The 23247-nt window shown below is 53.0% G+C and overlaps 1 protein-coding gene across 2 annotated transcripts in view; it reads right to left on the bottom strand.

Annotated features, from left to right (window-relative positions):
• Positions 1–889: 889 nt before the first annotated feature.
• The window catches only part of LOC140402336 (proteasome subunit alpha type-6-like), a 102575-nt gene continuing 80217 nt past the window's right edge, over positions 890–23247 (bottom strand). For both annotated transcript variants that reach the window (XM_072490051.1, XM_072490050.1), the window contains exons 5-7: positions 11830–12008; positions 3150–3244; positions 890–1237 (exon numbers count right to left, since the gene is read on the bottom strand). In XM_072490051.1, coding sequence (XP_072346152.1) covers positions 1180–1237; positions 3150–3244; positions 11830–12008 — 332 coding nt within the window. In that variant the 3' untranslated portion in view covers positions 890–1179. The remainder of the gene's footprint in view (positions 1238–3149; positions 3245–11829; positions 12009–23247) is intronic.

Genomic DNA, 23247 nt, shown 5'->3' with positions numbered 1-23247 from the left:
AGAGAACAGCTCAAACCTGTCTGGGGTGCCGAAATGCAAATGCCGACACAAATTGGCATCTTGTGAAAGAGAGAAAAAAGATATACATTTACATAGTGCCTGTGGCAGCCTCAGAATGTCGCAAAGCACTTTGCAGCCGATTCAGTAATTTTGAAGCATTGCCTCTGTTGCAAGGGAGGAAACTCGGCAGGCAATTTACACACATTAAGCTCCCACAACTAGAGACGTGACAATGACCAGCTAAATGTTTATGTGTCGCTGGTTGAGGGTAACCATTGGCCGGGATAGGTCCCCCGCTCTTCTTCAGGAAGGCACCAGGGGATCTTTTACATGCAACACAAGAGGGCAGAGAGGGGCCTCATTTTGACATCTCATTCCAAAAGACAGCACTCCCAACAGTGCCGCACTCGGGGGTCGGTTAGCTCAGTCGGCTGGACGGCTGGCTCGCGATGCGGCAACAGCACGGGTTCAATTCCCGTAACGGCTGAGGTTATTCATGAAGCTCCCGCTCCCCCCGCCATCTCAACCTTGCCCACTTGCCTGAGGAGTGGCGATTCTCGGGTTAAATCAGCTCCCTCTCAAAAGGGACTGCAGTCCTCAAGGACAATGGCGTCTTTCACTGGGGCGTCAACTGGAATTCCTCCTGGAATTTCTCTTCAAATCCCTGGAACAGAATGTTGAAGCCTAACAACCATAAGACATAGGAGCAGAATCAGGCCATTCGGCCCATCGTGTCTTCAGGGGCAAGCGTGATATGCAGTGAGCCACACATTGAGTATATTACGATACATATTAAGCATTATGTCTGTTTAAAATGCTTCGATTTATTAATGGATCTTGAACAATTTATGAATCTTTTTGACTGGTTAAAATCAAGAACCCAGAGCAGTTTATTTGCATATTAATTTTCTTTTTTATTAATAGCTGTGTGTGCTGAGCTGATTTGGACATCAGCCATTTCCTTACAACAGTTACAGCAAATATTTTTCAAATCGCAGGGATTTCTATATCCACACAGAATCTAAAGTGGGCTAAAAGAACGAAGAAGGGAGGATATTTTTTTTTTAACATCCTGACCTAGTTATCTTTCTTCAGAGGCAATTCTCCTTGGATTTGTCTTCCTATAAAGTTCCTAGGGTGTTGTTTTCAGTACAGCTTCCTCGCTGATCCAGGAAGGAATCATTCCCTCTCCGCAAGGTCCACCAGATGCTTTTCAATCTCTGTCTCTCGGAGGCTCCTGTCAAGAAAGAATAAGGGGGTTATAAATGCAATCTAACCGGTATTGACAGGAGTAATGTAGGACCGAGTATTGTACCCCCAGACCTGGAGGCCTGTGTGAGGTTGATCGGAGACATGTTAAGATCTAGACATGGAGATAGCTGGATCCTCTGTTTCTCAGACTAAGTGCAGGATTCGTGGAGAATACCGGGTCAGGCCCGCTAATGACATGCAGACAGTGTTTTCTGACGCCGCTGTCGAGAATTGCGACTTGGCGTGAAACCAGCGCCCGGCACGCCTTTTGGCGTCAAAACCGATTCTCCGCCCAATCACGTTTCCCGATTCCGGTGCTGGTCGACGGAGAATCCCAACCCCGCCGTTTAGCTTGCAGAAGACTACGGGCTTTCTTAACAGACGCAGTCTAGGCACGGGGGCGCAGTGGTTAGCACCACTGCCTCACGCCGCCGCCGGAGGCCCACGTTCTATCCCGGCCCTGGGTCACTGTCCGTGTGGAGTTTGCACATTGTCCCCGTGTCTGCGCGGGTCTCACCTCACAACCACAAAGTTGTGCAGGGTAGGTGGATTGGCCACGCTAAATGGCCACTTAGTGTCCACAGATGAGCATGTTAGGTAGAGTGTCGGGGATAGGGCAGGGAGGGGGGGTAGTGCGGTCTAGGTAGAGTGCTCTTTCAGAGGGTAGGTGCAGGTTAGGTAGGCCGAATGGCCTCTCTCTGCACGATAGGGATCCTATGAAATGATATTCCATGAACCTGCCCTCATAAGACAACCCTCTTCATCCCAGGATCCAGCCCAGTGAACTTACTCTGTGCAGCCTCCAATGCAATGTCTCTCCTTCAGTAAGGTGACCTGAACCTTTTTGGAGGATTCAATTATGAAGAAAGGTTGCCTAGATCGCACATGTTTGCTCATGTGTGTCGACGATTAAAGGATTATCTACTTAAGATATTTAAGGCAATTAAATGATTGCCTAAAGGGTGGGTAGCAACCCTAAGATGTGCAGGGTAGGTGGATCTGCCACGCTAAATTGGCCCTTAATTGGAAAAGAAACATGTCTTTAGGGGCGGCATGGTGGTGCAGTGGTTAGCACTGCTGCCTCATGACGCTGAGGTCCCAGGTTCGATCCCGGCTCCGGGTCAATGTCCGTGTGGAGTTTGCACATTCTCCCCGTGTCTGAGTGGGTCTCACCCCCACAGCCGAAGATATGGGTGGCTGGTTTAGCACACTGGGCTAAATCGCTGGCTTTTAAAGCAGACCAAGGCAGGCCAGCAGCACGGTTCAATTCCAGTACCAGCCTCCCCGAACAGGCGCCGGAATGTGGCGACTAGGGGCTTTTCACAGTAACTTAATTTGAAGCCTACTTGTGACAATAAGCGATTTTCATTTTTCATTAATTTCATTTCAGGTGGATTGGCCACGCTAAATTGCCCCTTAATTGGAAAAATCAATTCAAATGTTTAAATAAAAAACAGGATTGGTAGATCTGTGGCCTAGCGACATAGGCCAAGGAACTGAGTGGCCAAAGGAACAGACTAGGAAATAGTTGGTGTTGAGGCTATGTCAGCCATCAGAAGGTGCGTTAGAGTGCTATGTTCCAAATGACGGTTGTTTGAGTTTTGTTGAGGAAAATGATGAAGTTCTGGTTGCTGGTTTTGATCATAAGGGTCATTGGCGATATCCCTGGTGTCGGTTTCAAGGTGGTGAAAATAGCCACCGTATCTGTATTGACCCTGGACAAAGGCGAGGGTAAACCGCAAACCTAGAGGGATGCTCTGCGGTTCCAGTTTCGAATCTGACCGTGGTAAATGGTTAAATTGGGAATGGGGGGAGGAAAAGGCCTGAGGGGCTGAATGGCCTCCTCCCGCTCCCATGTGACTCTCCATTCCTGAACTCACTCGGAGGGTTCTACAGACCTGAACTTGGGATTGTCCGCAGTGACCACCCCGATCTCGATCTCCGCAGCTTTGAAGTCAAGCGCCAAGACTGTGGACAGACAGGAAATGGCAAGCTGTGTGTAGGGGTAGGGATAAAAAAAAACCAAGGGAAAATCTCAATTTAAGACAATATTACATTTTTTGACATATCACGTTTTTTAATAAAGAGATTCAAGGATTGGCAAGAGCTTTTTCACAATATCACCTGACATTTTGTTATGGGCCAGGGTTTAGAGAACCCAAAAGTGTATCATGGAGTTCACCTGACCTACAACTTTTAATAGATTGTGGTATGGGGAGCACACGGCCCACTCTACAGGTGTGGGACAGCAGAAATGGAAAAGTATTTTTTAAAGCAAAACAATGTTTACTCTATGAACTCAAGTTAACCTTTTTAAAACATACAGTGAACATCTTAGCAACCATTAATTCAAGTACAACCCCCAAAGGCTACAACACTAAGTAATCCTTTAAGCTTTCCTTTTAACATCCATAAGACTTGAAAACATAACCTTTAACAGAAGCACATCAGGTTAAAGTCACTACTGAGAGCAGTTATTAGTTTTAAATCACCAAAGGATCGATTTACAGTTTTTAGATTACAGAGAGAGAGACTAATACCCCTTCTGTCTGTGACTGCAGCTATCCAGCTCTGAAAACAAAACTAAAACACACCCTGCAGCAAACAGCCTAAAATGAAAGTAAAATGCTGACAGACAGCTCAGCTCCACCCACTCTCTGACATCACTGATAAACACCCATTTCTTAAAGGTACATTTCATAAACACCTATTTCTTAAAGGTACTTTCACATGACAATTTGCTTAGTGATTTTGTAGCGTAAGACCTCCAAAGCCCCTCTCCAGGTGTGTTAGCGGACAGAATTTGACACCATGCCGCGGAAGGAGGTATCAAGAGAGGTGACCAAAAGCTTGTTTTTAGGGCGTGTCTGAAAGGAGAGCGGGAGAGAGAAGCGGAGAGATTGCCTAGTCCCCAGAGGTGCAGTGAGTGACGAGCATGCACTCGCTTGCTGCTTTTCAACCCAGGAGGTTTGCAGGGGAAAGTCACGTGGAGGCGAAGGCACCTTTCCGGGCCAGCTATGGCTCAGAGGGTTGCACTCTTTTGCCTCTTTAAGTCGGAAGGTTGCAGGTTCGAGTCCCGCCCTGCGGAGGTCTGAGCCCACAATACGGGTCGTCGCTCCGGGTGCTGTAGTGAGGGAATGCTGCACTGTTGGAGGTCCTGTCTCTCAGAAGAGACAGAAAATCGAAGCCTGGGCCTACCCTCTCTCAGGTGGATGTTAAAGCTCCTGTGGACACTTCTTCGAGGAAGAGCGGGGGAGGGGAGTTCTTCTCAGCTCCCCTGCGTCAATACTTCCCTGAATTGGGCAGCATGGCAGCACAGTGGTTAGCACTGTGCCTTCACAGCTCCAGGGTCCCAGGTTCGATTCCCCACTGGGTCACTGTCTGTGGGGAGTCTGCACGTTCTCCCCGTATCTGCGTGGGTTTCCTCTGGGTGCTCCAGTTTCCTCCCACAGTCCAAAGACGTGCAGGTTAGGTGGATTGGCCATGATAAATTGCCCTTAGTGACCAAAAGGGTCAGGATGGGTTATTGGGTTACGGGGATAGGGTGGAAGTGAGGGCTTAAAGTGGGTCGGTGCAGACTCGATGATGGGCTGAATGGCCTTTTTCTGCACTGTATGTTCTATGTATCAAGATCATTAAAAAACAGATAATCCGGGCAAAATCTCATTGTTTCTTGTGGGATCTTGCTACTCGTAAATTGACTTTTAAAACATTAATTTACAGAATGTGGGCGTCGCTGGCTCGGCCGTCCCTAATTGCCCCGGGGAAGGTGAAGGTGAGCCGCTTTCTTGAACTGCTGCAGTCCGTGTGGTGTAGATACACCCACTGTGCTGTTAGGGAGGGAGTTCCCGATTTTGACCCAGCGGCAGTGAAGGAACGGCCGATATATTTCCAATTCAGAGATAGCACGGTGGCGCAGTGGTTAGCACTGCTGCCTCACGGCGCCGAGGTCCCAGGTTTGATCCCGGCTCTGGGTCACTGTCTGTGTGGAGTTTGCACATTCTCCCCGTGTCTGCGTGGGTTTTACCCCCACAACCCAAAGATGTGCAGGCTAGGTGAATTGGCTGCACTAAATTGCCCCTTAATTGGAAAAATGATTTGGGTACTGATGCACGATCAATTGCACAAAGATTAAAGTTGGATACAACTGTGGCTTTATTACAGTCAGATGCGTGGCCTCCTGCTGCAGCTGGTGAAATGGCAGGGCACTGGAGGTCATGCAGATTTATACAGTTCTCCATGGGCGGAGCCAACCAGCAGGAGCTACCGGCGAACCTGTAGTGCAGGTCCTACCTTACATCTCCTATTACAGTGGTTCACCACATTCACCCCCTGTTAAAAATGAGTCCGGCGGGGGTGACGTGAAACTATATACAATTAGTGTAATTATGTACAGTGGTAGCGAAGGAAAAGTCCAGGTTGACGGTCCGGAGTTGTTCAAAGGTTCAGCCCTTCCGGTGCGTTGGTGCTTCGTTGGGAGCGGTGGCGGCGAAGTCGGTGCTGGCGGTGGCGGCGGTGGCACCGATGGCGGTGGTGGCGGTGCTGATGCTGGCCAGTCATCGAGGAACTCCGGGAGCGTGCAGAAGTCCTCTTCGTCCTCGTGCGGAAAAGGGGAGGGGGAGGGGTGCTCTGGTGGGGTCAATATTGGCGGCACGGTGGGAGGTGGGGGGGGGGGCGCATTGGTGGTGGTGGGGGGGGGGGGGGGGTTGGGGTGGAACCTGACGGTGCCAGGACCCTGAGTGAGACAGTATCTTGGCGGCCGTCGGGGAACTCAACGTAGGCATATTGAGGGTTGGCGTGGAGCAGGTGAACCCTGTCCACCAAGGGGTCCGCCTTGTGGAGTTGGACGTGCCTACGGAGAAGGACCGGTCCTGGAGCAGGGAGCCAAGTCGGAAGCGACACCCCGGATGTGGACTTCCTGGGGAAGGTAAAAACACGTTCATGGGGTGTGTTATTAGTGGCGGTGCACAATAGTGACCGGATGGAGTGCAGAGCGTCAGGGAGGACCTCCTGCCAGCGAGAGGCTGGGAGGTTCCTGGACCGTAGGGCCAGCTGGACGGCCCTCCAAATCGTCCCATTCTCCCGTTCTACTTGCCCATTTCCCCGGGGGTTGTAGCTGGTCGTCCTGCTGGAGGCTATACCCCTGCTGAGCAGGAACTGACGCAGCTCATCGCTCATGAATGAGGATCCTCTGTCACTGTGGATGTAGGCGGGGAAACCGAACAGAGCGAAGATGGTGCTGAGGGCCTTGATGACGGTGGCAGACCTCATATCGGGGCATGGGATGGCGAAGAGGAATCTTGAGTACTAATCGACCACACTGAGAATGTACGTGTTACGGTCGGTGGAGGGGAGCGGCCCTTTGAAATCCACGCTGAGGCACTCAAAGGGGAGGGGAGCCTTCACCAGGTGCGCACGGTCTGGTCGGTAGAAGTGTGGCTTGCACTCCGCACGGACCTGGTAGTCCCTGGTGACTGTCCTTACTTCCTCAATGGACTAGGGCAGATTGTGAGAACAAAGAACAAAAAACAAAGAAAAGTACAGCACAGGAACAGGCCCTTCGGCCCTCCAAGCCCGTGCCGACCATGCTGCCCGACTAAACTACAATCTTCTACACTTCCTGGGTCTGTATCCCTCTATTCCCATCCTATTCATGTATTTGTCAAGATGCCCCTTAAATGTCACTATCGTCCCTGCTTCCACCACCTCCTCCGGTAGCGAGTTCCAGGCACCCTCTACCCTCTGCGTAAAAAACATGCCTTGTACATCTCCTCTAAACCTTGCCCCTCGCACCTTAAACCTATGCCCCCTAATAATTGACCCATCTACCCTGGGGAAAAGCCTCTGACTATCCACTCTGTCTATGCCCCTCATAATTTTGTAGACCTCTATCAGGTCTCCCCTCAACCTCCGTCGTTCCAGTGAGAACAAACCGAGTTTATTCAACCGCTCCTCATAGCTAATGCTCTCCATACCAGGCAACAACCTGGTAAATCTCTTCTGCACCCTCTCTAAAGCCTCCACATCCTTCTGGTAGTGTGGCGACCAGAATTGAACACTATACTCCAAGTGTGGCCTAACTAAGGTTCTATACAGCTGCAACATGACTTGTCAATTCTTATACTCAATGCCCCAGCCAATGAAGGCAAGCATGCCGTATGCCTTCTTGACTACCTTCTCCACCTGTGTTGCCCCTTTCAGTGACCTGTGGACCTGTACACCTAGATCTCGCTGACTTTCAATACTCTTAAGGGTTCTACCATTCACTGTATATTCCCTACCTGCATTAGACCAAGTCTACCATGAGGGACCTTGTCAAAGGCCTTATTGAAGTCCACATAGACAACATCCACTGCCCTACCTGCATCAATCATCTTTGTGACCTCCTCGAAAAACTCTATCAAGTTAGTGAGACACGACCTCCCCTTCACAAAACCATGCTGTCTCTCACTAATGAGCTTTGACCAGATGGTACAATCGAGTGACCCCCGGGTGACAAAGGCTGTCGTGTAGGGCCCAGAGTTGGTCCACTTGTGCGCTGGCACATGTACCTCAGGAGAGGGCGTCAGGGGACTCGTTGAGTTTACCGGGGCGATACAAGGTCTCGTAATTATAGGTGGAGAGCTCGATTCTCCACCCCAAGATTTTATCATTTTTGATCTTGCCCCGCTGTGTGTTATTGAACATGAAGGCTACTGACCGTTGGTCCGTAAGGAGAGTGAATCTCTTACCGGCCAGGTAATGCCTCCAATGCCGCACAGCTTCAACAATAGCTTGGGCCTCCATTTCGACGGATGAGTGTCGAATTTCAGAGGTATGAAGGGTGCGGGAAAAGAATGCCACGGGTCTGCCTGCCTGGTTTAGAGTGGCAGCAAGGGCGACGTCTGAAGCGTCGCTTTCTACTTGGAAAGGCAGTGACTTGTCCACTGCGCGCATCCCGGCCTTGGTGATGTCTGCTCTGATGCGGGTGAAAGCGTGTTGTGCCTCGGCCGCGAGGGGGAATTGGGTGGACTGGATGAGTGGGCGGGCCTTGTCTGCATGGTTTGGGACCCACTGAGCTTAGTAGGAATAGAACCCCAGGCAGCGTTTGAGGGCCTTAGGGCAGTGGGGGAGGGGAAGTTCCATGAGGGGGCGCATGCGGTCGGAATCGGGCCCTAGAAGTCCGTTTTGGACTATATAGCCGAGAATGGCTAACCGGGTTGTGCTGAACACACACTTCTCTTTGTTGTAGGTCAGGTTGAGAAGGGTGGCAGTGCGGAGGAATTTATCGAGGTTGGCATCGTGGTCCTGCTGGTCATGGCCGCAGATGGTGACATTATCTAAATACGGAAAGGTGGCCCGCAAACCGTACTGGTCGACCATTCGGTCCATCTCTCTTTGGAAGACCGAGACCCCATTTGTGACACCGAAAGGGACCCTAAGGAAGTGGTAGAGGCGACCGTCCGCCTCGAAGGCAGTGTATGGACGGTCCGACTTCCGGATGGGGAGCTGATGGTAGGCGGATTTCAGGTCAATTGTTGAGAAGACCCAGTACTGCGCAATCTGATTGACCATATCAGATATGCGTGGGAGGGGGTAGGCGTCGAGCTGCGTGTACCGATTGATGGTCTGGCTGTAGTCCACGACCATCCTGTGTTTCTCCCCAGTTTTAACCACTGCCACTTGGGCTCTCCAGGGGCTGTTGCTGGCCTCAATAATACCCTCTTTAAGCAGCCGCTGGACTTCGGAACTGATGAAGGTCTTGTCCTGGGTGCTGTACCGTCTGCTCCTAGTGGCAACGGGCTTGCAATCCGCAGTTAGATTGGCAAAAAGGGAGGGGGGATCGACCTTGAGGGTCGCGAGGCCGCAAACGGTAAGGGGGGGGTAAGGGCCCGCCGAATTTGAAGGTGAGGCTCTGGAGGTTGCCTAGAAGTCCAGGCCCAACAGGAGTTCAGCGCAGAGATTAGGAAGGACATAGAGGCGGAAGTTACTAAATTCTACGCCCTAGACAGTGAGGGTGACTGTACAAAAGCCTCGGATCGGGTCGGAGTGGGATCCAGATGCTAGGGAGATCCTTTGATTGGCAGGGTGGACCGCGAGGGAGCAGCGCCTTACCGTATCTGGGTGAACAAAGCTTTCGGTGCTCCCGGAGTCCAGCAGGCACGAGGTCGCGTGGCCGTTGATTTTAACCGTCGTCGACGCGGTGGCCAGGTTGTGCGGGCGAGATTGGTCCAGCGTCATCGAAGCGAGCTGCGGGTAGCCATCGGATGCTTCGGGTTGCGAGCGTGTGCGGTTCCGATGTTGAGATGTCCGGAGACTCTGTGGGGGACAAGATGGCGGCCCATGGTGCGCACATTGCGGGGTCGGGGCAAAATGGCGGCGCCCATGGGGCGCACGTGGCCGAAGAGGGACAAGATGGTGGCGCCCATTGGTCGCACATGGACCCGGGAGGAGAAGATGGCGGCTCTCATTGTGCGTCTGGCGTGGGGGAGGGGGCGATAGCGGACACGATCGCAGCGACTGCGCAGGCCTGGCACACAACCGCGAAGTGGCCCTTTTTACTGTAGGCTTTACAAACGGCAGTGCGGGCCGGGCAGTGTTGGCGGGGGTGCTTCTGCTGACCACATAAGTAGCAGCGGGGACCCCCGGGGTGCGCGGATCGGCGTGCGGCGCAGGCGTATTGGGAAGGCAGGGCCCCGGCTGAGGAGGTTGTCAGCGGGGTCCAGGAGGTGTAGGAAGGAGTAGAAGGGTGGGCAGCGCGGCGGGAGGGGTACGATTGTACGTTACAGGATGCGACCATCATGGAGAGCGTCAAGGTTTTTGTCTCCGCCAGTTCGAGCGTGGCCCCTTCAAGCAATCGTTCTCGGATGTGGTCCGACGCAATCCCCGTCACGAAGGCATCGTGCATGAGGAGATTCGCGTGTTCGGCGGCCGTGACGGCCTGACAGTCACAGTCCCGGACGAGTGGAATTAGGGCCCGCCAGAAGTCTTCGGTGGACTCACCAGGTAGTTGCGAGCGGGTGGTGAGTACATGCCTGGCGAAGAGCGTGTTCGCCTTCTGCGCGTAGTGTTCCTTAAGGAGTTCCATCGCTTTTGTGTAATTCATGGCGTCTTGGATCAACGGGAACACGCTGGAGCTCAGTCTGGAGTACAGGACGTTTATCTTCTGAGCCTCCGTTGGCTCGGGGTCCGCAGCCTTGATGTAAGCCTCAGGACATGCTAGCCAGTGAGTAAAGTCTTCCTGGTGTCAGGCGAGTGCAGATCCAGCTGCAGGCGATCGGGCTTAATTCTGATATCCATTCTGTTGAAAATCTGACTGTAATAAATTGATGCGCGATCAATTGCACAAAGACTAAAGTTGGGTACAACTGTGGCTTTATTGCAGTCAGATGCGTGGCCTCCTGCTGCAGCTGGCGAAATGGGAGGGCACTGGATGTCATGCATATTTATACAGTTCTCCGTGGGCGGAGCCAGCCGGCAGGAGCTACCGGCGAACCTGTAGTGCAGGTCCTACCTTACATCTCCTATTACAGTGGTTCACCACAGGTACTCCAAAATTGTTTTTTTTTTAAATGTCAAATTCAGGATGGTGAGTGGCTTGGAGGGGAACTTCCAGGTGGTGGGGTTCCCAAGTATCTGCTGCCCGGGGCCTTCTAGATGGTAGCGGCCGTGGGTTTGGAAGGTACTGCCTATGTCTCCTATACTGTGACAATGAAGACACTTCAAACAAATTACTTCATTGGCTGTTAAGGATGTTCCGGACACCCTGAGGTTGTGAAAGGCTCTATATAAATGCACAGAGGTTCTTTCTATTGAATCCAGATATTCCTGGGGGGGGGGGGGGGGGGGGGCAGGAGGTGGCAGGGGCGCTCTGGGGGTGGGGTGGGGGGAGGGGGGTTCGCTGACAGCAGCTCTATCCCCACAGCTCTCATGGTGTTCCCACTGACCTCGCCATTTTGCCGTGCTTGTGGTTAGATTGACTCCCTCACAACAGGCGACTGTCACATTATTTGTGGTCACCTCCCTTGGGGTGGGCAAAGTGAGCGCTCTCTCTCCAATTAAAACAGAAACTCCCTTTGAGTAATGAAGAATCTCGACAACTTTTTTTTTTGCCAAAGTGCTCAGCGACTCAAATAACCGCTACAAAAATGACTGGCAGGAATTTTTTTTTTTGATTAATGATTAATATTGAAAAGTCGTGTCGCCGGGGTTGGCGAGAGTGGCTCCATTCAGAGCGCAGCCTAGGACGATCCACGCTGCGGGGTTACGGGGATAGGTCGGGGGAGTGGTAAAGGTGCTCTTTCAGAGGGTCGGTGAAGACATGAGGGGCCGAATGGCCTCCTTCTCCACTGCGGGAATTCTGTGTTTCTAACATGAACAACCCAGACTCACAGATGGGTGTGCAGAAGACCGAGGAAGCAGGGCCCAGAATAAGTCAGTGCAAAACGTGGTTGATTTTTGTCCCGTCCACCCTCCTACTCTCTCTATTGCCCAGAATCATTCAACAGATCCCAAATGCGCCTACCTGACTCCCTAAATACAATAAAAGCAACAAAAGAGCCCAAGTTCAACAAATCAGGTAAGGAAGTCTCTGCTTACCTCTACGGTGGCCTTGTAGTTCAGGTCTGGCTTCTTTTTCATCTTCTTTTCTAAGTGGCTGTTGGCTTCGATCTGTTTGACCCCCACACTGGTCGCCTTGAAGCCACAGTAGTAGCCGGCGGGATCTGTCTTGTACAGCTGGGGCCCATACTCGTCGTCAATGGCTAACAGGATCATACCTGGAGAACAAAGACTGGGGTGAGGCAGGTGCGGCGCGGCCTGGCGGGCGGGTTTGACTTCTCCATGCGAGTAGGGTTGCCAACTCTCGTTAGCGGAATCCCTGGAGGTTTCATTACATGCGCTGCCGCCCGAACCGCCCCACTATCGCACTCCTGCCATTGGTCCGTTCCGTGAGTGTTGCCACCTTCCCGCAGCCAATTAGAAAGCAGGCAGACTTTTCACCATCCAATTAGGTTACACTCGGCTATTACTGAAAGGGCCATGTTCCCACCAGCAACGGTCGCTGTGATGGGAGCGCTTTTTGCTCCGCGGGTGGTTGCATTATGAAGCTCGCTAGCACAGGAACAGGTTGGGGCTTTTGGCTACAAAGGAAATTCGATGAGCGCATGAGGGAAAAGGGGGATAGAAAGATGCTGAACGGCTGTCAGATGAGGGAGTCGGAATGGGAGGTGGCTCGCGTGGGATATAAACGCAAGCACTGACATGTTGGGCCGAACGGTCTGTTTCGGGTCAGGATTGTCCCGGAGGGTGAACAATTCTAGGCGTCAGACATTGCCATCACTGCTCTTGGCTAATTGACTTTCTAATCTCGGCTCTGTCAACGTTTCCTCATATTCTTACAGAGATCACACTTCAATTGGATGTCAAGTGCTTAAGGGCCCTCAGAAGTGAGAGTGCTATATAAATGCAAGTCTGTTTTGCTTGATTTTCCCTCCTCCTCCACCTTGGCGACTCCCACAACATGGACATCAGGCTTTCCCGTCTCGGGCCCCACAATTTACAGGGGATGGAGGACCTGGGAACAAACTCACGGCAGCCGCAAGACTGTATGGTCTTCTAAGAGTATTAAAGATTAGGGAACCAAGGCAGGGACATGGAGTTAAGTCATGGACCCGTGATCTAATGGAAAGGAGGGACCATAGGATTTTCCCCTCCTCCTTTCCTGCATTGTAGGAAAATATCACAGCGCGGCGAAAGAGTGGTTAGCACTGCTACTTCACAGCACCAGGGACCCGAGTTTGCACGTTCTCCCCGTATCTGCGTGAGTTTCCTCCGGGTGCTCCGGTTTCCTCCCATTGTCCAAAGATGTCCAGGTTAGGTGGATTGGCCATGCTAAATTGCCCGTAGTGTCCAAAGATGTGCTGGTTAGGAAGGGCTATGGGGATGGGGCGGGGCGGGGGAGTGGGCAAGGGTCAGGCAGACTCGATGGGCCAAATGGCCTCCTTCTGCACTGTAGGGATTCTATGATTACAAATACGCGATTTCTCAGAATCGTAGAGTAGCGGAGAACACGAGGAGGCCATTCAGCCCACCTAGCCTACGCCGGCTCCTTTGGTGAGCAATCCAGTCCTACAATCCACCCGCGGCCCTCTTTCCCCTCACCCCTGCCATTTCTTTCCTTCTTCACATCTCTATCCTTTAGAAGACCATCGCTGAATGTGTTTCTGCCAGTTTTTCACTCCAGATCCTAACATGGCGCCACGTGAAAACTGAGTTTTCAGAGTACAGACCGTCCTCAAGCAGCACGTGCTTGCAAAACCCAAAACAAAATCCCTATTGGTAGATGGTATTCTGCAATTGGGCAGCACTTGTTGAACAATCCTGAGGGCGCTAATAGGTACACTAACGACTAATTTAACACTAATGAAGATTATTATTATAAATTTTGAAAAATTAATAAGTCCCGGCTAGGCCTGCATGAATTGCCCCTGAGTGTAATCAATTGAGCTCATATACATGGCTCATTTACACTTATAATAATCTTTCATTGTCACAAGTATGAAGTTACTGTGAAAAGCTCCTAGTCACCACATTCCAGCGCCTGTTCAGATAAGCTGGTATGGGAATTGAACCCGCGCTGCTGGCCTTGTTCTGCATTACAAACCAGCGGTCTAGCCCACTGAGCTAAACCAGCATTTGGCGGACGTCTCTTGCTGTAAGAGACATGTATTCGTACACATGGGCCCGGTCTCTGCACCAGAAGGAATCTGCTCAAGCCCTTGCGCCTATTTTGAATTACCCGGGAGCTTAGGGAACCCCCAGTTCGCTGTTGCCTTCCCCATGTTATCGCCTCGGTCAATCAGAGCCGACTTGGCCAACCAATCATCCTGTAGCATAAAAATTACTATGAAACTTCCGGTTGCGGCGATGCACTGCTAAGCCGCACGTTTCGGCAGCTCCCGTTCTAATGGACTTTTGGGCTCTTTTTGGGAGCCCCAACGGAAATTTTTTCAGACCAAACCCAGTGTGGGGTGACGAAGGGAGGTGTCCCCCCGGGTGTGTATGGAAAGGACCAGTGGCAGTGGCCAGATTGCGAAGGATCCTCTGGAGCAGCGGCAGAGAAGAGAAGGAAGAAGCAAGATGGCGGCGGATGGAGCCCAGACGACATGGGACCCGGGCCAGCAGGAATTCCTCCGACGATGTGTGGAGGAACTAAAGAAGGAGGTGCTGGCGCCGATGTTATTGGCAATCGATGGGCTAAAAGAAACACAAAAGGCCCAGGCGATAGAGCTCCGTGGGGTGAAGGCAAAGGCAGCCGAAAACGAGGATGAGATACAGGGCCTAGCGGTAAAAATGGAGACGCACGAGGCGCTACACATGAGGTGTATCGAAAGGCTCGAAGTCCTGGAGAACAGATCGAGGAGGAAGAACCTCCGGATTCTGGGTCTCCCCGAGGGAGTGGAGGGAGCTGATGTTGGGGCTTATGTGAGCACGATGCTCCATTCGCTAATGGGAGCTGAGGCCCCCTCGGGCCCCCTGGAGGTGGAAGGGGCTCACCGGGTCCTTGTGAGAAGACCAAAGGCTGGAGAACTACCAAGGGCGATAGTGGTGAGATTCCACCGCTTCACGGACAGAGAGGCTGTCTTGAGCTGGGCCAAGAAGGTACGGAGTAGCAGGTGGGAGAATGCGGTGATACGAGTGTATCAGGACTGGAGCGTGGAGGTGGCGAGAAGGAGGGCGAGCTTTAATCGGGCCAAGGCGGTGCTTCACAGGAAGAAAATAAAATTTGGGATGCTGCAGCCGGCGCGATTGTGGGTCACGCACCAGGGCAAGCACTACTACTTCGAAACAGCGGATGAGGCATGGACCTTCATCCAAGAAGAGAAACTGGACTAGAACTGAGGGACTGATGTTGGGGGGGCAGACAACGAGGTTGATGTCCAGAAATGTAAATTGGGGAATGGGAGGTTTATAGTATCGAGACGATAGACGGGGAATTTTTCTCCTCTTGTTGGGGGGACACGGAGAAATGTGGGCGCCGGTGGAAAAAGGGACTGAGAGGGGGGATGGGGAATGGGGGAGCTGCGCAATAGGGGGCGGGGCCGATCCAGGAAAGCGCGGGGTTTTTCCCGCGCTATGGAGATGATGGCGGGAAGATAGGTGCAGGAAGGAAGAGAGTTCCACGCACAGGGGGGTCAAGGAGAGAACGGGGGAAGCCGGGGTCAGTTAGAGTTAGCTGACTTTCGGAAGCATCATGGGGGGAGTAACCATGCTAGATGGGGATCTGGGGGGGGGGGGGGAAACTGGTGGGGAAACGGGTGTCGTTCGAGCCTAGGAATATAGTGATGGATAACGGGGGTAGATACGTGATGGTGAGTGGTAGATTGCAGGGAAAGGAGGTCGTGCTGGTAAATGTCTCTGCCCCGAACTGGGATGACGTGGGATTTATGAAGCGGATGCTGGGACATATCCCGGACCTGGAGGTGGGAAGCCTGGTAATGGGGGGGGGATTTCAATACTGTGCTGGATCCAGGGCTAGACCGGTCTAGATCCAGGACCGGAAGAAGGCCGGCAGCGGCCAAGGTGCTTAGGGGGTTCATGGAGCAAATGGGGGGAGTGGATCCGTGGAGATTTGCCAGGCCGTTGGCCAAAGAGTTCTCCTTTTTCTCCCATGTACACAAGGTATACTCCCGGATAGATTTCTTTGTTTTGAGCAGGGCACTGATCTCGAAGGTGGCAGGAACGGAGGACTCGGCCATAGCCGTTTCAGACCATGCCCCGCACTGGGTGGATCTGGAATTAGGAGAGGAGAGGGAACAGCGCCCACTCTGGCGACTGGATGTGAGACTATTGGCGGATGACGGGGTCTGTGGAAGGGTGCGGGGATGTATTGAGAGGTACCTGGAGGCCAATGATGATGGTGAGATCCAGGTGGGGGTAGTATGGGAAGCGCTGAAGGCGGTGGTTAGGGGAGAGTTGATCTCCATTAGGGCTTACAAGGAGAAACAGGAGGGCAAAGAAAGGGAGAGATTAGTGGGGGACATTTTGAAGGTGAATAAAAGATAGACGAAGGACTATATAGAGAGAGGCGAAGACTCCAGACGGAGTATGACCTGCTGACCACAGGAAAGGCAGAGGCACAGTGGAGGAAGGCACAGGGGATGAGATACGAATATGGGGAAAAGGCGAGTCGGCTGCTGGCCCACCAGCTTCGTAAGAGGATAGCGGCGAGGGAAATGAGGGGGGGAGTTAGGGATGAAACGGGAACTACGGAGCGGAGAGCAGGGAAGATAAATGAGGTGTTTAGCACTTTTTATGTGAGGCTATATAGGTCCCAACCTCCGGAGGGAAAAGAGGGAATGCAACAGTTTCTGGACCAGCTAAGGTTCCCGAGGGTGGAGGAGCAGGAGGTGGCAGGTCTGGGGGCGCCAATTGAGGTGGATGAGGTGACTAAAGGGCTGGGGAACATGCAGGCAGGGAAGGCCCCGGGACCAGACGGGTTCCCAGTGGAATTTTACAGGAAATATGTGGACTTGTTGGCCCCGCTGCTGGCGAGAACCTTTAACGAGGCCAGAGAAGGGGGGACTCTACCCCCGACGATGTCGGAGGCGACGATATCACTAATCCTGAAGCGGGATAAAGATCCGCTGCAATGCGGGTCATATAGGCCTATCTCACTCCTCAATGTAGACTCCAAACTGCTGGCAAAAGTGCCGGCGACGAGGATCGAGGATTGTGTCCCGGGGGTGGTGCATGAAGACCAGACAGGGTTTGTAAAGGGGAGACAACTGAATGTCAACATGCGATGGCTGTTGGGGGTGATAATGATGCCCCCAGCGGAGGGGGAGGCAGAGACAGTGGTGGCGATGGATGCAGAGAAGGCATTCGATAGGATAGAGTGGGAGTATCTATGGGAGGTGTTGAGGAGGTTTGGGTTCGGGGAGGGGTTTGTCAGTTGGGTCAGACTCCTATATGGGGCCCCAGTGGCAAGTGGAGTCACAAATCAGCAGAGATCGGAGTATTTTCGGTTACATAGGGGAACAAGGCAGGGGTGCCCCCTGTCCCCATTACTGTTCGCGCTGGCAATTGAACCACTGGCCATAGCGCTGAGAGACTCCAGGAAATGGAGTGGGGTGGTTAGAGGGGGAGAGGAACATCGAGTGTCATTCTACGCAGATGACCTACTGCTATATGTGGCGGATCCTGTAGAGGGGATGACAGAGGTTATGCAGATATTGAGGGAGTTTGGAGATTTTTCGGGATATAGGCTAAATCTGGCGAAGAGTGAGCTTTTCGTAATACACCTTGGGGACTAGGGAAGAGGAATAGACGCCCTGCCGCTAAGGAGAGTGGAAAGGAGCTTCCGATATTTGGGGATTCAGGTAGCTAGGAGCTGGGGAACTCTACACAAACTCAATCTGACGCGGCTGGTGGAGCAGATGGAGGAGGATTTCAAGAGGTGGGATATGCTGCCGCTCTCACTGGCGGGCAGAGTGCAGGCGGTAAAAATGATGGTTCTCCCGAGGTTTCTTTTCGTGTTTCAATGTCTCTCCATTCTGATCACGAAGGCCTTTTTCAAGAAAATAGACAGGAGCGTTATGAGTTTCGTGTGGGCAGGGAAGACCCCGAGGGTAAGGAGGGGGTTCCAGCAGCGTAGCAGGGACAGAGGGGGACTGGCGTTGCCGAACCTGGACGACTACTATTGGGCCGCCAATGTGGCGATGGTTTGTAAGTGGATGAGGGAGGGAGAGGGGGCGGCGTGGAAGAGGCTGGAGATGGCGTCCTGCAAGGGAACGAGCCTAAAGGCGCTGGTGACGGCGCTGCTGCCGCTCTCCCCGAAAAGGTATACCACAAACCCAGTGGTGGTGGCAACCTTAAGGATCTGGGGGCAGTGGAGGCGACACAGGGGGGTGATGGGTGCCTCGGTGCGGTCCCCGATCAGGAACAACCATAGGTTTGTCCCAGGAAGGATGGACGGAGGGTTCCAGAGCTGGCATCGGGCAGGAATTAGGAGATTGAGAGATTTGTTTATAGACGGGACGTTTGCGAGCCTGGGAGCGCTGGAGGAAAAGTATGAGCTGCCCCCGGGGAACAATTTTAGATACATGCAAGTGAGGACGTTTACGAGGCAACAGGTGAGGGAATTTCCGCTGCTCCCGACACAGGGGATCCAGGATAGAGTGATTTCGGGGGTATGGGTCGGGGGGGCAAAGTGTCTGAAATATATCAGGAGATGAGAGAGGAGGGGGAGGCGCTGGTAGAGGAGCTGAAGTAAATTGGGAGGAAGAGCTGGGGGAGGAGATTGAGGAGGGGCTGTGGGCTGATGCCCTAAGTAGGGTAAATTCCTCGTCCTCGTGTGCCAGGCTTAGCCTGATACAATTCAAGGTTCTACACAGAGCACACATGACGGGAGCAAGACTGAGCAGGTTCTTCGGAGTGGAGGACAGGTGCGGCAGGTGCTTGGGAAGCCCGGCGAACCGCACACACATGTTCTGGTCGTGTCCGGCACTGGATGAGTACTGGAGGGGAGTGGCAAAGGTGATTTCAAAGGTGGTGAAGGTCCGGGTCAAGCCAGGCTGGGGGGTTAGCTATATTTGGGGTAGCGGAAGAGCCGGGAGTGCAGGAGGCGAAAGAGGCCGATATTGTGGCCTTTGCGTCCCTGATAGCCCGGCGAAGGATCTTACTCATGTGGAAGGAAGCTTTTGTAAGGGCCACGAAGAATCCAGCACGAGTTTTAAGGATACAAAGTAATAACATTTATTTGCTATACATATATACATAACAGTAGCAGTAACTTCCCTTGCTACATACTCCTTCCTCCTGGTTCCTGAACTGGCCAGCTTATTTATACTAGGAGTTTACTAGTGGTTTCTCCGCCCCCCCTCATTGGGGAAGCTCATACTCCCACAGGATTGTGGGATAGTCATTAGTCCCCAGCCAATGGTAAGTAGGCAGGTTATAACATCCCTCTCCCCCAAAGTCCAAGGAATCCACCGAAGACCTTGGCGAAGGAGGGCGTCGGACTCGTTTGGCCGCAGGCCGGACGCCATTTTCACGCGGCACTGAATCAGGCGGCTTGTAACGAGACGGAGACCGGCGCTTCCGTGATGAACGGCGCAACGATTGTACATCCACGGCCCGTGGACCCGAGGATTCCTCCTCTGATGCATCCTGTGTCTCCATCTCGGAGTCAGAGTCTGCTGCCTCCGTCATGTCAGCGTCTCTATCTCCATTCGGTCACGTAACGACCTGCGCAGGCTTCAAGTGAGGCACCAGTGGAAGATTGTGAGGACTACCTTCTCTTGTCTCTGGTCTCTGCGGCTGTTGAAATGAGCTCCGGGGGCGGGGAATCTTTTGAGGGGATGATCTTCTGGACCGAACGTGGTCTACATGTTTTCGCTGGAGACGACCCTGGGCTTGCACTTGGTAAGATATAGGGCCCGTTTGGCGAAAGATTACACCAGGAACCCATTGGGCACCACCAGCAAAATTCCGAACGAATACTGGGTCACCGGGCGCAAACTGCCGAATCGGACGATGCCGAGAAAATCCCTGTCCCTGCTGTTCTTGTGTGCGGCGTACTTTTGCGCCAATGTCCGGGAAAACCATACTAAGGCGGGTGCGAAGTCTCTGGCCCATTAGGAGTTCTGCGGGAGCTACCCCAGTCACTGCATGGGGGGTGGTCCTGTACGTAAACAAAAAGCGAGCCAGTCTCGTGTCCATTGATCCGGAAGACTGCTTCTTTAGGCCTCTTTTGAATGTCTGCACTGCGCGCTCTGCCAACCCATTTGAAGCCGGGTGGTAAGGGGCAGTGCGGATATGGCGTATGCCGTTCATCTTTGTGAACCTCGCAAACTCCTCACTCGTAATGGAGTGCCATTATCCGTGACCAGCACCTCGGGGAGGCCATGCGTACTAAACGATAAACGCATCTTTTCAATTGTTGCGCAGGACGTTGTCCCCTGCATCTTATGCACCTCTAGCCATTTGGACTGGGCGTCAATTAGTAGAAGGAACATGGATCCTTGAAAACGGCCTGCGAAATCTGCATACAAGTGTGCCCAAGGCCGCCCTGGCCATTCCCAGTGATGTAGGGGCGCGGCCGGCGGAAGCTTCTGATATTCCTGGCAAATGGAGCAGTTTTGGGCCACCTTCTCAATGTCGGTGTCGAGGCCTGGCCACCAGACATAACTCCGGGCTAACATTTTCATTTTGGTCACGCCTGGATGCCCATTGTGCAAGTCTGATAGTATCAGCTCCTGGCCTTTTTCCGGGACAATCACACGCGTCCCCCACAAGAGGATGCCGTCTTCCACGCTGAATTCTGACAGCTTGGAGGAAAATGCCCGCAACTCGCCTGGGAGCTGTCTATGCTGCCCACCATACAGGACTATGTGCCGAACCTTTGACAGGACTGGCTCCGTCTGGGTCCATTCACGGATCTGTGATGCCGTGACAGGCAAGGTGTCCATAAAATTTAGGGTTGCAACCACCTCACCGGTCGTGGGGGTCGACATGGGGCCGGTCAATAAAGGCAATCGGCTCAGTGCGTCGGCATTTGCTATCTGCGTACCTGGTTTGTGCTCCAGAGAATACTCGTATGCAGCAAGCAACAATGCCCAGCGCTGGATCCGTGCAGAAGCAATGGGTGGTATTGGCTTATCCTCTCTGAAAAGTCCCAGCAGGGGCTTATGATCAGTCACGATAGTGAAATGGCGGCCGTACACGTACTGGTGGAAGCGTTTCACCGCAGAAACCACTGCCAGGCCCTCCTTCTCGATCTGCGCGTACTTTTTCTCCGCTGCAGTCAATGTGCAGGAGGCGAAAACTATCGGTCGCTCGGCCCCGTTCTCCATCTTGTGGGACAGGACGGCCCCAATACCATACGGGGATGCATCACATGTGACGAGCAAAGGCTTTCCAGGATCATAGTGGGTTAGTAACCCAGACGACGACAATTGTTGCTTTACCAGCCGGAAAGCGGTTTCTTGCGGCTGACCCCAAACCCAGGTGTGATTTTTCTTTAGCAGAAGGTGCAAAGGGGCCAGCGTAGTTGCCAGATTGGGGAGGAACTTCCCGTAATAGTTTACGAGACCGAGAAAAGAACGAAGATGCGAAGTGTCAGTCGGGGCGGGGGCATGTTGAATTGCACGCACCTTCTCTGCGACGGGGTGCAGACCTTCGCGGTCCGCCCAATAACCTAGGTAGACTACGTCCTTTGCCTGAAATATGCACTTTGTGCGACGTAACAGGACTCCAGCCTCCGAAAGGCGTCTAAGGACAGCCTCCAGATTTTCCAAATGTCCTTGCTCTGACGTCCCTGTAATCAAAACGTCATCTAGGTAGACAGCCACACGTGGTAAACCTCTCAAAATGCCCTCCATAACACGTTGAAAAATTGCGCAGGCAGAGGATACGCCAAAGGGCAACCGTGTATATTCATACAGGCCCCGGTGTGTATTAATCGTTACATATGGTCGGGAGGCAGGGTCCAGCTCCAACTGCAGGTAGGCGTGACTCATATCTAATTTTGTGAACGAGAGTCCACCTGCAAGTTTCGCGTAGAGATCCTCTATGCGAGGCATTGGATATCGGTCGAGTCGGGAAACTGTATTCACTGTAAGTTTATAGTCGCCACACAAGCAAACTGTGGCATCTGGCTTCATTACAGGTACAATTGGTGCTGCCCAGTCAGCAAAACGGACGAGCCTGATAATACCCAAACTCTCCAAACGGGTGAGCTCCCCTTCTACCTTCTCGAGCAAGGCGTAAGGCACTGGGCGCGCCCGGAAATAGCGCGGCGTGGCTCCTGGTTCAACTTGGATACGGGCTACGGCCCCTTTTATTTTCCCCAAACCAGACTGGAATACATCTGGGTATCGTCCTAGCACCTCAGTCAACCCTTCAGAAACTATTTGGAGGATGTGCTGCCATTGCAACCGCAAATGGCGCAACCAGTCCCGACCCAACAGGCTGGGCCCATGGCCGCGCACCACGATAAGTGGGAAACGCCCCTCCTGGCGTCCATAGACAACAGGGGTCATTGTAGTTCCTGCAATGTCCAGTGGCTCCCCCGTGTAGGTGGCCAACCTGGCCTGTGAGTCGGTTAATGTAAGGGTCTGTATACCCTGCTTGATGCGGTCGAATGTCCTCTGGGCGATCACGGAGACCGCTGCGCCAGTATCCAACTCCATCTCAAGCGGGTGGCCATTGACCCGTACTGTCACCTTAATGGGGGCCACACGGGGAGCTGCCACACAATGCAGCTGCAGGCAGTCGTCCTCCGTCTCCACGTCCTCAGGAGTAGTCGCCGCAGGTTCATCCACATGGAAGGTACGGCCTCTGGGCTGGTCCCAGTTACGGCCCCTGGGCTGGTCCCAGTTTCGGTCGGAACGACGGTGCCTCTGGTGTGCCCAGGACCGCCGTCCGCGACGGGGTCGGCGCCTACAAGTCTGACACGGACATGGCTCCTCATCCATTGGCTCTGGAGAAGGCTCCCTTCGGGGAGGAATGTCCGATGGCCACTGGCGTCGGTCCGGACGTTGCCTCGCCCAAGGTACCGCAGGAGTGCGGGGGGACGTTTTTGGATGGAAAGGGTTGCGCCCCAAGGCATGCACTTCCATTCCCTGTAGCTCCTGTACTCCTCGCTCTGCGCTCTCTCGGGACAAGACTATTTGAATGGCCTGTTGAAAAGTCAATGTTGGCTCCGCTAACAACTTTCTCTGGGTGGCTGCATTGTTAATACCGCAAACCAAACGGTCGCGTAACATTTCTGACAAGGTCTCACCATAGTCACAGTACTCCGCAATCCTGCGTAGCCTGGATAGAAAATCGGCAAGGGATTCTCCAGGGGTCCTCTCAGCGGTATTAAACCGGTAACGCTGGACTATCGTGGACGGGGTTGGGTTAAAGTGTTGCCCCACTATATTCTCAAGTTCATCAAACGTTTTGGTGTCTGGCGCAGCTGGGTACGTAAGGCTCCTAATCACCCCAAACGTATGCAGGCCGCAGGCGGTG

This window comes from Scyliorhinus torazame, chromosome 25 (assembly GCF_047496885.1).
Source record: "Scyliorhinus torazame isolate Kashiwa2021f chromosome 25, sScyTor2.1, whole genome shotgun sequence".
NCBI lineage: Eukaryota > Metazoa > Chordata > Chondrichthyes > Carcharhiniformes > Scyliorhinidae > Scyliorhinus > Scyliorhinus torazame.
Note: the sequence above shows the minus strand (reverse complement) of the source record. Positions and strands in the feature narration are given on the sequence as shown.